This window comes from Strix aluco, chromosome 19, assembly GCF_031877795.1.
Source record: "Strix aluco isolate bStrAlu1 chromosome 19, bStrAlu1.hap1, whole genome shotgun sequence".
Taxonomy (NCBI): Eukaryota; Metazoa; Chordata; class Aves; order Strigiformes; family Strigidae; genus Strix; species Strix aluco.
The window spans coordinates 11,892,439-11,910,316 of NC_133949.1; the positions used below are offsets into that span (position 1 = coordinate 11,892,439).

Genomic DNA, 17,878 nt, shown 5'->3' on the forward strand with positions numbered 1-17,878 from the left:
GAGACACTAATGAGATTGGTACGTTCTGTTCCACAAGGCTTCACTAGAAACCAAATGACTGATCTCATCTGGGGTTTCCCAGGAGCAATAAATGTGATTTAAAACTTCATCTGGAAGGCTAGTTGTCTTTTGCTACTCTTTCCAGGTACGAGACACAGCTCTTGCATATTTATTCTTTCTTATCAAGAAAAAGAGATTCTAGCTCCAGAAATTATATAAAAAGGAAAGGAAGACCAAAAAAAAATTGCTTTGTCAAGCTGTCATTCAAGTAGGCAATATGTATTGCAGGAATTTAACACGCAAACCAGTGTGGAAATATGCCTACATTTACATCCATAGCTCTATATGTAGCTGGATATGCATATTGGCGTCTACACACACAAATATCTGCAGAATTGTTTGTAACATATTGGTGCAAATGTGAATCTATACCTTAATCTCTCTGACATTACTTAGCAAAATACTTCCTCTAGCTGTGATTTCCCCAGGTATCAAGTAATTGGACTAAGTTTCAGCATCATTTTAGAAGATTTCACCCACTAACCTGTAAAGTGAAGGCTCAAGAATTGAGGTAGATCAAATTTGGCATTTCAGATTCAGTTTATGGCACCTACTTGTCAAGTTGCTCTTATTTCTTCTTACAATGACGTTTTTTCTTGTGATAGTCTGCGTACTGAAATGCATATGTTCACTTCTGATGCCTTTGCCGAAAACGTTTGTGTGATGTTTGTTGCCATGTTAAATTTTCACATTCTTCTAGTCTCTGCTCTTTCTTTCTGTAACCCGTGGACAATTCTATGTCTCAGAATGGCTTGGAACAGGCACAGCTTCACATGACTGTCCTTCAGGATTGTTTTTCCCCTTTGAGAAATATGTTACTCTGGTAGGATATTTTAATCAGAAAAGGCACTTATTCCAGTAGCACAGAAGGAACTCAGTAGTTCTTTAATGAAAAAATAGCAGTAGTCTTATCACTAAACTTGGATATCTGTTGGGTCAACGTCTCAGTCCTATGATTCCTTGAACTAGAAAGATCTACTGATGGATGCCCTCTTCTTGTTCTGAAGGTGGCATATGATGGTTGACTGACATAATTATTCTTTTGTTCTGTTGTTGGCTGTATCGTATGAACCTTCTTCCATAACTGGGAATGGAGTGAGAGCAATGCCTTTTAGTGACTGTCTGTTGGGATTTCCAATACCTGATCCTGTAAGGATAACAGTTTCTGAAAGGCATTCACAGGCTGTCTGCAGTCATCTTGCATTATTAAACAGTAAGAATTAACTTCTGCTGACAACACTGTCTGCAGTATGTACATTTTTCAGTTTTGTTCCTGTTCTAACTTACTGTACAATTTACATTTACTGCACTGAATCTGTATTAATACATCCTAAGATTTTGCATGCAACCTCTTGTTAAAACAATCTGTGAAATAGAGACCCCTTCCCCTGTTGCATAGTCCCCTGAGAATGACTTTGTTGGCACATGTTTACCACCCTGGGACCTGAGCCAGTTAGGAGGATTCAGTGTGTGGTAGGGTTACTGAAATGCTAAATCTTAAAACTATAATAACTTGAGGCATTAAATTGTTGACAGTTAATTGGCTCAAGCAAACATGTATAGGGAAGATACATTACAGGTGAGAGCAAACTGTGATGGTCACACAAGCCTTGCTAGGGATACCTAAACAGAAAGGGGAGCATGCTTGGATGGTCCAGCAGTAGTACAAATCTATGCTCTCTCAGTTTGTTTTCATTTCGTTTCAGGCTTCTTTAGTGAAGTTGTTCAGCAAAGTCAACACAACCTTGTGTTGACTACCTGCCCTAGGTTAATTATCAGCTTTCCTTCAGCTGGTTTGAAGAGAAATGATCCTTAACACAAATTCTCTAGGCCTAAATGTATCGCAGCCAGAATGCCTTGGCAGAGTGCCATTGTGTTTGCACTTAAAGAATGGGAGGGAGCAAAAGAAAGGAATGCAAAGCTGGCCTGAGCTAACAAGTATGCATATCAGGAGAGGGCTTGGCATTCCTTGTATAATTTTTTTTTCCACTGTTTTTTTCAGCAGCTTTTGTCTTACATTAGATTTTTAATACTGTAAAGGAAGAGGGAAGGATTGACAGCTACATCTCAGATGGGTTCCTGGAAGGCTGCAGTTCAGTGCCATGAACTTAACTATGACCTCACCAATTATCATCACAACAAAAACTTAGTTTTTAGGATGGTTAAAAATACATTTGCTCTTTATTCTCGGTTTCAATATAGATGTTATATTCCTAATCCTTTGGGGTCTACTACTGTGCCTGATATACACATCTCTGTAGATTTCTTCTCCCTGCTACATATGTACTTAGTGCTCATAAAATCTTTAGCATTAATCAAAGAAGTAGAGCATGATAGTGTGAACACTGGTATTGATAGTCAGTGTCCACCCTTAGGGCCCATTCAGTTTGGTTCAGTCTTGGCCAGAAGGTCCAGGCTCTGGAGGTCTTGCTCAGTATCTGTAACTTCTCTAGACCTTAGTCTTCTGAGGAGACTGTCAGCTATGTGGCCACTGCAAATCTGAGATCATTCTTTTGAACACAGATTACAAGTTGAACAGGAGTTAGGCTAATTCATTTGCTGCGTTGTGAGAGTAGGATGCGAGAAAAGATTATGTCTGGCAAGTAAGTCCCATCATTTGATTAGTGAGTTAAAAGAATTATTTATGTTGCACCTTGAGTAATTAATTCCTATTCTCACTACATAGAAAAGGGGTGTTTGTGGGGTTTTATTGGCAGTCCCACAAGTGGATAGTGCAAAAGGATGAGTCAAACTTCATGCCTAGGAAGAAATCAGCTAATCTGCTTTAGAGGTAAAATTGTTATTTCATTTTTATACCTTTATTACTGAGGAGGAAGGGAAAATAATGTAAAATGTTCAGATAACAAATAGTTGCCCAAAGATTTAGCCATGCATCTGTCATAATTTATTTCCTAGTCACTATGCTAGAAGTCATGCTTGCCATTATTCCTTTTTCCTCACTGTGAGCTGCAAGCTCCATAAACAGTAATCTCTTACCCATGACTTCTGCTCAGGCTATAGCTGTATTTTAAAATTCATACCTTACCTTTCACTGTGGACTTGGGCTAGAAGCCTTTCGCCTGACATCATTCTCCCTGTCATGGTGTTAGAATGTTCTGACTTATGTTTCACGCCACTGTCAAAACTAACTGATTGGTTCTTCCAGTCATGACTTTTCCACAGTGCTCAGATTTCAGGTGTGTTTGCTCTGACCTGGTGACTACATTTTATAATTACTTCAGGCTTACACCCCATACTGTACTGGGACCCTGTTACACTATTCCCTTTTGTGTTACAGAAATAGAAAGCAGGTGCTGAAATAAATGCTCAGTGTCAGGATTTATCAACCCAAGAGATTATCTTGGTTAATGCAATCCCTCTGGTGAATCCTGTTGAAGAAGAGCAGAAGTCACTCTTTAGTCTGTAATAGAAGAAAATCTCTTTGTCTTGGAGATACGTTTCAACAACAGTTGGAGGACATTTATATCTGTACCTTTGAGAAGGGCAAGCTGAGTACCCATCCTAATAAGATACAAGACTTAAGAGATTGTAAGATGACTTTTAGAAAAAGAATGCGCTATCAATGATCCTTTTTTATAGAATTTATAAGGCTTATTCCTTAAACAAAGCATTTTATACTTGGCATGTCATAAGATAGAAGTAGACAAGAGTTTTGTTTAATGTCATCCAAATATAGACAGCTGTATGAAAACTTTTAGCTTCATCCATAAAGTGTCAGAGCAAGAACAATGAAAAACTTGACAAGTCATCCTCTTATACTGAAATATTAGTAAAATTCTCTTTCCACTGTATTGAATGATTTCCAGATTTTTTAATTTGAAACAATGGATTCACAACTAGCTAGACTGAAAATAAAACATACAGAAATTAATCTGTTTTGAGCCTAGGACTCATTAGATTTGTTTCTGAATTTGTTTTTAACTCTCTTGTTGAAACCAAGACGTTAAGAAGATGATTCTGTTAATTATCCATGTAATAAAACTGATCAATGGAGTCATTCAGTATTCTTGTTTCCCATGTACATCATGACTCCACTGGTGAGGAGCATCTTGATTTCTTTCTTCGAAAGATCGTCTGTTGGCCAGTCTCTGTGGGTAGGCCTGCCTCATGCAGCTGCTCTTGCAGTGCAAGTCACAGTCAAAACTACTGATGATAGAGATACAGTATGTAGATCATATTTGTGGTGGCAGCTTCCAGGTGTAGTAGTGGCTATCAGGTTTGGTGGTGGGTTTTTTCAGTGCTTGCGAGGCACTATCATGAGGGTAATTTTGGAATAGTTATTATTCCAACTTAATTCTTCTAACTTAAAACTTAATAATTTTTTAGGAATAATAAAATACCATGTCCTTACTTCAGCAAAGACAATCAGGTTTTAATAGTATTCAGTGTATCCTGTACCTTGTTCTTAAAATATGGATGTGAACCTGCAATGTGCTGACTATTCTTGGCTAAGAAGAGCTGGGGATGCTCAAGTTTACCCAGGAATAGCCCCGGAGGATATTGGAACAAATCTCATAGACAGGACTTTTCAGAAAGGGCTTATGCTTTATGGTCAGGTTTTAAGAGGAGCTCAGTCTCCATTTCAGTATCTTTTAGGTATCTAAGTTTTCAGAAAATGCTGAACATTTCTGAAATTTGGTCATCTTAATTCTTTTGGCAACTTAAAGAGCCATCCTTAACCAGATGTATCTCTGCTCAACAGTGTACTTAGATCTATGGACAGGGTCCCTTTCCTCGGTGGTGAGCATGCCTCAGGTGTTGTGAACTGGGGGCAAAATGAATTTTGTCTTTGCTTTGGTTGCATTTGGCTGCTCTTGTCTTCACTGAGGGTCCTTTTGCCCTTCACCCCCAGCTGCATTTCAGTATTTTGTTTTGGAATTTACTAGTGTATGGGCTAGAAACAGCTCTCTGGCCATTCACCCCTCTGCAGCCGCGGCTGCTCTGGGGCACTGAAGCTCGGCTCAAGTTTCCAGGCTAAGCTCTTGTCTGCGGTGGAGCTCGGTTCCTGGCTTCAGCGGGGCTTGATAAAATCAGTGCCTTTCTTTGAACCGCCTGCAGTTTGCGCTTGCTGCCCCTGGGTGGCTTACCCTGCTCGTTGAGTCACTCTTCCTTTCTCTGCGAGCTCGCTCGCTCTTTCTCTGCCTCTTTCTCCCCCTCCTTTTATTCCAGCAGTCAGGCAGCTAATTAACTGCACAGGCCGGCCTTCAGTGCATAATATTGTAATGAGTTAGGAGGGAGAGCCACAGCTGCTTCAGCATGAGCAGCAGGCTCTGTTCCTGGTGCCAGGAACTAGGAAGGAGCTGACTTCTTTCTCCCTTTTGAAGTTGACTGAAGCGTAGACGTTAAAGGCTGAGCGAGGCAGGTCCGCCTCTGACACCGAGCATGAGCGGGGCGCCGGGGTCCTAGAGGAGCTCGGGGAAGAGCTGGGGCAGTGGCCGAAGATGGGCAACCAGCCTGGGCGAGCGGAGGAGCACGACCAAGGTCTGTATGGACCCTGCGACATGCCGGGGCTGCTGCCTGCGGCTTTCGGGGCTGTTACTGCAGGGGATGGGGTCTTGTTCTCGGCGGGGGGGGTTAACCGCGGTGTCCCACTGAGCCGAAACAGAGGCTGTTGTCAGAGCTAATGCTGATGGCTTCGAGCCACAGAGAAATTACTGCTGTTTACCTTGTGCCTTGTAAATGCTATTTGTTAGCGCTCCGTTCCTGAGATCACAGCACCGTCCTCAGGGAAGCTTTTCTGAAAGAAATCCTGTGCTGGTTGGAACAGGATGCCTACAAGGGAGGGACCTTGTTGCCTGACAGATAATATTTTACATAGTCTGCATGATGCAGCTAAAAAGTTAGAAAGCTTATCTAGTGATGTACGTACAACTTGTCAGGATCTGCAGCTTGGCTGTGTTAGCCTTCACCATTGTTCGTGGCCTGAGGCCTGAAATTTTCCAGGCCTTAGAATTTAAAATGATGCCTTTGTGGAAGGTCTTCCCACCATTGTCCTTTCAGAAGTGTAGTGCTTTGCATGTTAATCAGTAGCAGATTTTATGGAAAGCCATGAGCTAGTATCAGGTATATCTAATTTCCCTTGTGCCAAATGTCTACACTGTACACTAGGAAGGCTAGTAATTTGTTCCTGATGCTGTAGTACTGGTTTTGATTGCCTTTTGATTTATTTTGCTTGTTTCTCAAGTACTGAGTGAGGAAAAACCAGTAGGCCTGCTGATTTGTGCTGTTTATTTCCTAGTTTCTGTTCGATCTTAGAACCCTCTACAGTACAGAAAACTGGAATTGGTTGTATTTCCTGGCACTCTGTTTCTTACTGTTGCCATGGGAATTTCATTCACAAAATTCCATTAAAGTTATTATTGCTTGATCAGGGTTTCTTTATAACTTCAGATTGGATATGTAGCTATTGTTTTAAAAACAAATACATATGTACCTGATCTCTACTATTGTGAAGAAAAGCAAGAGGCAGACAACGCTGCATTGCTGCTCTAGGCACAATAGATCAGCTAGCGAGTGCTGGAACAGCAGTTAGGTGTAGTGGAGAACTCTCTAGCAGTATGTTAATCAGCAGGCTAATGAAGAACACAAAAGCTGCCAGTATCCAGTCACCAGAAGAAATGCTGCCCTAAGGGAAACTTAAACTTTAGGCTGGAAAGTATGGCTGCTTACGTCCCCAGGCCCTGGAATCATTCCACTGCCAGCTATAGAAGTCTTGCTGGAACTAAACATGTTACTGTCATTTGAGGAGGGATAATACTGATAATAAGCTAAGGGAGAGATGGATAAAGGGATGGGGAGGTACACTGCTAACTTCTGATCAGAGTTTGAGAAAACTGACTGTGATTTTGCAGGGCCAGTGGTGGGATTTGAACAGCTTATTACTATTAACATAGATGATAAATGAGCGTGCAGACCCCCTGTGGGTTTTGAAAATCTTTCATCCTTTGTTTTCTCTTGTCCTGTGATTTATTTTATTTTTTTATTGAAGGGAAAAGCGTTACACTTCTGTTGCACCTAAAAGGTTTTAAAACTATTCTCAGTTTTTAAGTGTAGGCTGTACTAAGTCGTGTTTTAATATGTTCTCACTGTTTGTAAGGTATGAATATGACTGAAAAACAGAGATCATTTTGTACTGAACTGCATGCTCAAAACTCTGTTTAATGATGAAAAAAGTTTCAGGAACATTCCTGCTGACAAAATAAATTCTGACAACATATTCCTTGTTGTGTGTGAGAGCTCTGGCTTTGGAAGCCAGAGGATAACGTAAAGACATCTGAAGCAGAGTTTGTGTTGATTTTTGACAACAAGGATGCAAAAACTTGTTTTTCACATTAGAATGTGATACATAGAAGTGTCTATGTTAAGCTTTGTTTCTACTTGGATTAACTTAATTCAACTCTTATTCAGGAATACCTATATCTTGAATGACTGTGGTCCTTTTGGAATAACCAAAATAAAACCCAGAAATGGGCCTCTAAAGCTGGAACATAAACTAGATCAATAACTACAAACAGTCAAATCTGAACTGGACACTGAGGTCTTTAAAAATCTGATCCTAAGGTATAGGTTATTACCTAGAGTAGAATACTTATCTTCATATACTTATGAGAATATGAAATACTCTAACAGGTTTTCCTGTTGAGTGTAAATAGGAATAACAGGCCAAGGGGATGTATAGCTTTTGGCTAACAAGGCTACAATTCTATGACAAAGATATATTGTATTTTCAAAACTAAATAAAATACAGGTCGCAGAAGCAATACTTTCAGAGTCTGACAGTGCCCATGTGAGTGATCCTGACTCCACAGCTAACAATGAAGATTCGGGATATAAAGATACAGCTGTGGTAACCCCAAGTTCTGGGTGGGCTGGTCAGTGCTGCCAAGGAACAGGAAGGAAATCATTACGCCCAAGCTGAGCTGTTTGAAGCTGACCCGTTTAATGCAGGGGAATCGGAAAGAAATGTAGCTAGCTGAGGGCAGGGGTTGTAGAGAGTGAAGATGGAGAAAGTGAAGACATCCTACATTGTGTCTTTCTTGCAAAGTAATCCACTACTGGTGTCTAATGGGTGTGTTTTGAACAGAAGATTCACAAGACTCTAACAGCTCAGTATCATCTCTTTAAGTTAATCTGCATGCTGCTAAGAGTGTAAAAGTGTCTAAAAAGTTGAGATTCTTTGTAATGATGTTAGATGCTACAGGCTTCCCCGACTTAGAGTTTAAAACTTTAAATCATTTTTACAATCATTTGTAAGAACTTTTGTGGTGTGTGACCCAAGCTTGCATCACTTGTTTGCCAGCAACGTGGGTGAGTGGTTGCTTTTCCTACTACACCTGAATGTGCTCAATATTCATATTTATGAAGCATGTGAAGGTTTTAGAGTGAAAACACCTATAAAACAGTACAGAAAAAGATATAAACCAATAGTGAATATTGCTGCATTTCATCAGTAGAGTTAGTTTTCTGCTTCTGAGACAGGCTGCCTCAAGCTAAAGGAACCGTTAGTGTATACCAACACAGGCCAGAGCTCCTGTGAAATACTGGAAACATTTCATGGGAGCTGTATGGAAGAATACAGTTTTCTCCAGCGCACCAGTATTATTGAGAGAAGCAGCTTTTCAAACATTAGTTTGCCTTGGAAACGGTGAGGCAGCCTGTATTTCCAAACAGGAGTGCGAAGATTCTTCGACATTGGCTGACATTGTATGGTGGGCTTTTGTTTATCCTCTAAATATCTGCAGGTGATGCGATGATTAATATCTTCGGGAAGAGGTGGAACAAATGACTCAATACGTACAAAAACTTTCTTGAAAGAAGCGGCTGAATGGGAAATGTTAAGTTCGCTAGTTGGAACAAGGTGACGGGTGGGGTTATCCAAGGGTTAGACTTTTTTTGGGACTGTGCTTATTTGTAAAACATGCTACATGGCTTGGATGAGAATATCAAATGTCAGTGCATACACTAAGCCAGTATTGATCTGTTTTCTTATGTCTGTTTTGCCCTGGCCTAGGGGGGGCTTCATTTTATGTCTGAGGAATGGATTCTTCAGTGTAGGATATATAGTTTGTACAACATTCGGAGACTTTCAAGATAAAGGGTATTGTAGAAATATATTATTTCTTGTGATTTCTGGTTTTCTTTTTTTGGGTGTGTAGTCAGATCTCTTCTGGGTACTCTCTTTAGTCTCTCTCATCTGCTTCTCTTCCTTTCTCCTTTCTTCTAAACATGGGAGCCGTTCATTTTAACTCTGTTATATGTCAGCACACCATTTCTGCCAAGCAAGAGCTCAAGCGAACAGATGAGTTTAATGATGGTGTGGGGGGGGAAGGGATGGAGGAGAAGAGGGGCCAGCAAAGCTAATGAATCACATAACAGCTTTCATGGAAATACCGACAGCAAGTCATGTCCTCTTCGAGCTCGGGCAGCGAGCCGTAGACCTTTTGTTCCCAGTGGAGCCAGCAAACCACAATTTGCTCTCCAGTAGATAGTTTAATTCCTTAGTCACCTCTTCCTCCCACGAGTCATTCTTGCATGGGGGATTTACAAATGCTCTCATTCTTCAGAGTAGTAACACACTGTTGATTAAACTGGTATTGAAGAAGTTTATTTTCCCCTGGAGGGTAATTTTTACTTGACTTAAGCTTCTCTTCCAAGGCCAGTTAGGGCCAGCTCTGTTGATTAGTCTTGTGATGTGACTTGACTGGACTGACATTATTAAATCATTTCAGAAATACCGACAAACAGATGTCAAATGGCAGTAGTCTTTTCTGCTCTGCAGGCCAGTTGAAAGGAGTACAGCCAAGAGACTATGTCACAATTTGGACTGCCCTCTTAGAGGAATTTAGTCATGAGTATGACTAACTTGCTGCCTCTGAAATTATTTGAGGCAGAGTTAAGTGATAATCTGAGGTCCCCTCATCCCAGGAGGAGAGGCCAGTGAATGCTAAATTAATGGAAGAGATCAGTAATTTCTCCTACGCTAAGGCAAGGGTCTTTATAACAGTTTTCAGCATTAACTGGGAGGATGTGCTGAGTGGGAGCACTTTCTCTGTGGCCAGGACCAAAACTTTTACAAGAAGAACTTTTAGGGCATGGCAGGCAGCAGGATGTGGTTTATGGATTTTGTTTTGTGTTAATTGTTTTACTGATGAAAATTAAAGCTATTCTTGGATGAAGGCAGGGAGCTTCTGCTGAGAATCTTACTGAATGAGCTGGTCAGCAAGAGCTTGTCCTATGGTTAGAGCTCTGCATGCTTTTGCCCCAGTGCCAGTGGTGGCTTAGGACCTATGAATAATAGATCTAGTATGATAGTAAATGTAAAAGCTAATTTTCTTGAAGGTTGTTTTATTAATTTAATGTACTGCAGTTGACTTGACAGTGGCAGAGTGATAATGAAACAGCCAGTGGATGGTTGTGATTGTGTGTTGGTTCTGACACAGTATTAAATGACTTGAATGAGGGGAAAGGGTGAAAGGAGGAGGGAATAATGCTGGTCTTGGAGAAAAAGTAAAGCTTGCTTGTTTTTGTTTGAGTTATATTTGGCTTCTCAAGATCTTAAAGTTATAAAGCTAGCTAAAAAAATTGGAGTAAGTATTGCACCCTGGTCTTCCCACTGAAACCTGCCAGAGCCCTGGAGGTATTCACAAGTTTGTTTAGAAGCAGTCCTGTGTTTTGGAGCTTCTACTAATATTTCAGCAAAGTAATTTATCTTTTCTCTTTTCAGTCCCTCCTCTATTTTACTAATTTACTCTTCATAAAATTTCCTGATTTCCAGTGTGGAGCTTTCAGAACAACATGAAATTGTGAAACTGAAGCAAAGCACTTCTCCGATTTCGTTGGCACTGTATTACTTGAAGAGGACTTAATTTGATTTTTCTGTGATTCTCACAGACTGCCACTAGCAGGTTGACAAATCTTTGATACTTCCATTATTTTTTGATACTTTTCCACATTGTATCTCCAAGCACTTGGAGCATGATGGTTAAAGATGATATAAAACTGAGGATCTCTGATGATAATAGACACTGCTAGATTTTTCATGCATCAACTTTTTTCTTCCCATAATCCAAAGTAGATGTGTTCACAGTTCTCTTTCAAAATGTTCCATCTATTATATTTCATGGAGCAGTAATGTTTTTCCATAAGCATCAGTAGATATGGATTGCATGTTCCGAGGCAGAGTATTCTGTCCTTGTATGATCTGTGCTCATTGGTCAAGTGTCTCAGGCTATACAATTACATCAGAACTGCAGTTTTCTTCCCTCTTAATCAATCTTTCTAGCATACAGCCAACAAGCTCTATATTTTTGTCAACGGCAGAATTTAAATGTAAAGTTCTTACAGGAAAATTTTATTTTAATGATTGGAAAAATATGCCCTTGGGAAAATGTAAGGCTAATGTGAGTTTGCAGGGTCCAGTTCTGAGCACACATAGGAGATGTGTTGGCTGACACAGGGACGTACATTCTTCCGTTTGTTACCAAGATGAGAGAACTGTGTAGTTTTTATGTCTTGATTGGAATTTGTTCAATTGCTTAGGAAAAAAGTAAAGACTAAGTAAATATGTCTGTGTCCTTTGAGTAGAGTTATGTTCCTCTCATATTCTTTGGATGGATGCTTTGGTGCCGTTAAAAATCATCAGTGAAAGTAGGTCACTACTGAAGCAAGTAAGAATGTTACCAGTTACTTCAGTGAAGTCATATTTATTAATGTATGGAAAGGGACTACAGCGGCAGGGTGCAGTTAGTAACTTGACATACTGTACCTATGTTGGCTGACTTTTCTTTCTTCCTCTACTGAATTTTAGTTTATCTTTAACCTTTCTTCTGCATTTCTTTGCCATGGACTGGTGACTGATATTCAGGATGATTTGATGAATGGTAATTAGTTATGTTTTGCTTTCAATGATCTGTCCCATTTCTAAACTAGGATGATATCTGAAAATATAAAGTCTACTTCAAAAAAAAAAAAGACAAAATGGTTGTTGAGGAAACTCTTAATCTTTGAGGACACTGCCCTTCTACACAGCTTCTGCCTCAGGACATTGCAGTAGGATTCTTGAATTTGGCAGAAAAACCTGTAAGGCCATATGATTCTCTTACGGCCTTTCAATTTTTACCTATTTACCTTTTACAGATAAAAGGTTGTTTTGCCTTTTAGCTTAATGGTTTCCTTGAGATAGATTTGTGCAAAAGCATCTTAATACGTGGCTGTTTCGATAGGAGTATGTAAAGCAAATGTGACCACACCAAGGTAATGCTTTTGAAATGCCATAGAGAAAAAGGTAGAAACTGAGCATATTGTCTTCCTAATCATCACTGTTTGAACTGTCTCTGACCAGTCCAACTGACTGGAGAAATCCCGTCCTGTACTAAGGATAGACAGCTGTTTAATTAACATGAACAAAGTAAAATGCAAAGGTGATTTCTTCCCTGCATCTGGAGGATATTCTATTGCATTTTTCACACTTTAAAGGTCTTCTGCATTTTGACATTGCAGCATTTATACTGAAGGTGTAGAAATCCTTATAATACTATGTAATTATGCCTCATATAATCACTTTTGTAGGGGTTGTTTCTGCAAGGGTGTGGATAATAACAAATTTCTTGGCAGGGAACCTAGTTCTCTCCAAGACAGGGAAGAGAAAGACCTTCAAAAGTGTATCTGAATATCTGCCTCATAGACGAAACTGCATATGATTCCTGAAATAAAGCAGAGGTAATTCCCTATGCTTGTGCAGAACAGAACCAGCTCAGCAGTAAGGTTCATTAGTCACAATTAACAGCTGGTAAGTGGGGATGAGACTGAGTTTCCATGAACACCACTCATTGCAGGGACTGATGTTCTCTGCTTGGAGAAAGCTCACAGCATCATCTCGCTGAGAGTGCGATGGCCCTGGTGTTCATCTATCTGTGACATGATAAAATAGTTGCTAAATTGCAGCCTGTAGAGAAAAAGTAACATTTTACCTGTTCAAGGGCGAATTGTCAAAATCCTGTTTTCTCAGAAAAGTATAAAAAAAAATATATGACCAAATGGACGTCAGTCTAAGTCTCGTTCCCAAGAGCATGTAATGTCTGCCATAATGCTGGTATTCTAATGCTGGAAAGGGATAACGCAGTGGTGTCATATCCATCCCCATCTGCAAATATCATTCCTTGAATGCAAAGAGTGCTCCAGACAACTAGTGCAACTTATTTAAATCTTCAGAGGTTTTTAAACCTTTATATAATAGAAGGTTGTGTGCAGAAGACAGCATGTTTTCGGCTGGCTACAGCAACATACAGAAATATTTCCCGTTATCTTTCCAGGCCTCCTAAAGTACGTGGCACTAACTTCACTTAAGCTGAAGCTGAGTATCCCCTTGACTATCCATCGGTCCTAGGTTTACAGTCTACTTTGCTCCAAGGTGGGAGGCACAAACCTCTGATAGTATTTCTCCAGGCTTTTTCTGAGCAAAAGCTGGTGAGGATGGAGGCGTCAGAAGGGAAAGGACAGTGCACTTTGAGAGACCGAGGATATTTCCGCAGTCCTTATCTTCTAGATCTTGATAAATGCTTTCAGAAAACCTTGTTGAGTTTGAAGAATGGACTAATCATGTTAGAAATTACTCTTGGCCTCCTCCACACATAGTTTCTTTGAGGCTGCTTGACTGTGGAAAATCTTTGACTGATCTTTTAATTAAAAGCTCTTTTTTTAACCAAGGAGTTGAAGCTCTTTCTGCTTTGAAGTGGGCAACTTTTTATAGATAAACATCTCATTATGTTATGAGATTTCTTCCTCTCTCCCCTTCTGTCTCATTTCTTTTCTTGATGCGTCGCATTCTGCGTTGATAGTTTTAATGATTCCAACCCAGTTCCTAGGATCAGCTATTCAGGACAGTGCTAGCTGACTCCCTTATCGCCATACTAGGCAGAGCTAAAGCTCTGGATGAGCTGTGGAAACTAAATTGCAGTCCTCTCCCCACCCCCTCACTGAAGCAGTCTGGGAACGACAATAAAACTGGGTTTATTATGTGGTCATCACATCTCAGTAAACAAAAGGCAGTTGTAATACCAATACTGGTTATTAAGCACTAAGCAAACAATTTAAAAAAAAAAAAAAAGGCCGCTAGCTTTTAAGTTCTCCTTTCTGTTTTAGGGGAGGAGGAACCACCTTTCATGTTTCCATTTTTGATCCCTTTTTTCTCACTCTTTCTGGATTAGTAGAGTTTGAGAATTCATGAGGAAGGAATTTATTTTGGCTCAGTCAGCCCTGGCCTTTTGGCCGAGCGTGGGGCAGCATTCCCAAGCTGGAGGGTTCAGGTCATGGTTTCCTAATACAAAGCACTCAACAGCAGTGCTCTGTAAAGGCGTTTGCTGCTCCATTCCTCTGAAGTGGCTTGCTGCTCCCACAGTGGTACAAGCTGAAGTGTTTATGGGAAGGACAGTGAATTAGATCAGGATCTGCCTTTAACAAAGAAAGCAAAAGTGGCAAAAAACCCATGCAAATACTTTTATAGCCATATCAGTTCCATGATTCAATTCACAGCATGGTCTCCTGAACAGTTAAATAGACAGGTTGAATAAATTACCCTTCTAGTTGTGAAAATGTTGATATTGAGCATTTCCCCCACATAAAATTGCTTTTTGGTTACCCTTTGTGCTTATAGATGTGATGTCAGGCAGATTTTGGTAGCTTAGAGGAGTTACCCACAGCACCTGAGTTGTTGTCTTGAAGGAGCAAGATTCTTCTCATTTCTCTTTCGTGTTAGATTCTTGGACCAGGAGGCTTTAGGTAACTCTTCTTCGTTAACTTCAAGCCACAGATCAGATGTTAACGTTCAGTTGTGGCATCCATTGTGTATGCACTGTATGTGGAGGAATGTATCTACTTGCTACTCTGTGATGACCTTTATTAACTGAATTTATATGATTAAATTTAGGGTTGTTTTCTTGTTTGCTTGCTTTTTAGTTTCCTGTACTTCTCAAAACATTCAACACTGGTATTCTATCTAGTATAATTTTATTTTCCAGAAATGGAAGTACAGCTGTCTTGTCACCTCTCCTAACCCAGTAATGGCTGAGCGATGAACTTCTGGGCTAGATTAGCTGGGAAGCAGTTTTCTGAGCTGAAGAGAATTATCTACTTGTCTGCAAGCTAGAATCAAGGAAAATCCTGAGATTCTTACTCTGGCTAGCAGTCATTTATCTCAGGAATAATTCTAGTACAGCTATATGAGTTGGAGAAATGAGTTTTCTGCCTTTACCTTAGAGCAAATCCACTGCTTTTTCTGAACAGCACCCTCCTGGAGGAAGTGTTAGTAAACTTCAAGGATGTCCCCTAAAGCACTTGCTAGTCACCTTTTGGACAGCAGAAGCCTCAAAGCTAGCAAGTAGAAAAGCAAAGGAAATCCCAAACTTACAAGCGAGATCAAACTAAAAATCCCTTATTTCAGTGAAACATCAGAGGTTTTGTCTCCATTCGCTGAAAGATTCACATTTATGGATATTTTTCTCAGGGTTTGGTTTTTTTTGAACAGTTGTCTAAAAAAACCAACCCAGAATAGAGTTTGGCTTAAAATTCATTTTGCTGTAGGTATGAGATGATTATACCTGATGTCATCTTGTTTTGACAGGTGCATAGGCAGGAAATGTTCCAGAACAAACAAAATCAGGAAGTGTCACAGTACACAGAAATCCCTATAATTTAGCGTGCTAATTGCACAAGTATATAAAGTCAAGGCCGTCTTAGGGAACACAAAAATTATATATATATTTCTTTAATCATGAGCTTCGATGGTTGTGGAAATTGTAAAATGGGATACAAAGAAGTACCAAGTAGGGGTGACTTTATTTTTAAAAAGGAAAATGCTGGATTTCTGTAACTTCCACCGGATTCATTTTGGGATAACACTACATATAGAAAGTTTTAATCATACTTTTTTGGGGGGTACACAAGGAATATAGTTAGCAGGTGACTTAAGGTTTTTGGCAGGCCCACTGGTATTAACGGTTCCCAAAAAAGGAGGCTTGAGTTTACCGGGGGAACATTCCAGTAAGTGTATGATATAGAGTTTCTCTGAACATTTGCTAGACCATTTGCTTTGGATGTCTCAATGTTTGTTATGCCAGGTTGCTGGGTACTCTAGAAATCCAAAGCAGCGCAGTGGTTTGATTGCAATTACACTTGTAATGTGCACCCACGTTGGCAGACATGATGTACATTGTTCGGTTATTCCATGGGGTTTTGTATACCTCATTTCAGAGCTGAACGCAGTGGTACCCTTTGGTGCCAGAAGCTTATGGCACAGTGAAGCCCTTTGGATGCTTCTTGACTCTAGAGCAGATTTGAACGGGAAATTTGTATTTGTGAAAGCAAAGACTGCGCATGCCAGCTAAGGATACATATACACAGAACAATTCTCGCCTTCTCTTAGCTTTGCCAATGTACTTCACAGATCTCTCTTTGTTCCTTAGACTTCTGAGCAAAAGTTCCCTCTTACAGTACAACCTGCGCTGTTTTTGTACTGTACAAAACTGTATTCTATTCAAGACAGGCATATCCAAGCTCAAGCTTTCATTTGGGACCTAGGAAACCTTCAGAAAACCCAAGTAAAGGGTGTAAGAAATGTTCAGAGGAGCTCTTTTGTATGGACATTGGCATATGGCTCAGGGTAGAGATTTTTAACTACTCCTCCTGTTATTTAGAGAGGAATTGTATGTGAACAGGCCCATAAAGAGGAAAGAGTCGGCTGAAATACACAATGAGACTTTGTGAACAGGATTTTGATCAGATCTCGTCTCATTTACCTTCTGAATGCGACCTTGTTTCCACTGTAATAGCATTGAGCTGTCACACTGAACTTGAGCTTCAGTTCTTGTTTTTGTGGCTGTGCTAAGAGCTTGGAACCACCAGATGCTGAGAAGGGCTGATCATCTTTTTCTGTTTGCATTTTAACACTTTTTTGGGAGGGTTAAATGTGACTTTCTATGTGAGAAGGAACAAGATAAGAGTGATCAGTGTGAATCCAACAAGCTGAAAATAATGTATTTGTGATCTTTAAGAAATTCCTTAGTTGGGCAGCAGAGATTCCCTGGGTACCTTCTTTTCTAAAAGCACTGTATAATTTGCTGAAGGGGACGGTGTAAATAGGGCCTTTTGTGGATTCTAAGAGTACTGGATGGTACATCTGTACGTTCTTGCTTGGTTTTGATGCTAAGATTTGAACTAAATGGAGATGCTTCAAATACAAGGTTGTCTCTCCTATTGGGTTACATTCCTGCCGTGGGAGAGTCTCTTCTAGTGGCCACCCTTCAAAAGAATGTCTTACCAGTAGTTCATCTGCAAATTTAAATTGACGACAAATAGTTTTGTCATTACTTAGTCTTTGAGTTACCAAAATAGTGCCTTTTCTCGTGTGCTTCTTGCACCCCAGATCTCTATTATCATATATTCTAATTAAAACAAAAAATAAGCCAACCTTTACAAAGTCTTCAGCTCTGTCAGTGGTCTCTGTAGTTTTAAATTAGGAATTGCTCAGATCAAGATGCTTACTGCTGCTTTTTCTTTGGAACCTCTTATAGTGTAACTTTTCAAATACAGGTATCTGTTTCAAATTCAGGGATCTGTTGTTCACTAATACTTTGTAATACATTTTTAATTTCTCTCTTTGGTCTCTTATTCTTTTCCTCTGTGTCAATATCAGTACTTGAGTTGCTTCCCTACAGTAATTACATAGATCAGAGTCTTTACATTAAGTCTTTTAGCCTTTTTCTCCTGCTGCATATTGCACCTATTCACAGGGAATGTAGTCAGG

General features: G+C 39.9%; 1 protein-coding gene across 3 annotated transcripts in view; it reads left to right on the forward strand.

Annotated features, from left to right (window-relative positions):
* The window catches only part of SPECC1 (sperm antigen with calponin homology and coiled-coil domains 1), a 100,870-nt gene that overhangs the window by 30,825 nt on the left and 52,167 nt on the right, over window positions 1-17,878 (forward strand). The window contains exon 1 of one of the 3 annotated variants that reach the window (XM_074844772.1): window positions 5,267-5,562. The exons of the other annotated variants lie outside the window; for them this stretch is intronic. Within the exon in view, the coding sequence (XP_074700873.1) occupies window positions 5,523-5,562 (40 nt within the window). The 5' untranslated portion in view covers window positions 5,267-5,522. Of the gene's footprint in view, window positions 1-5,266; window positions 5,563-17,878 lie in introns of those variants that run through there. 3 annotated transcript variants of the gene reach the window in all.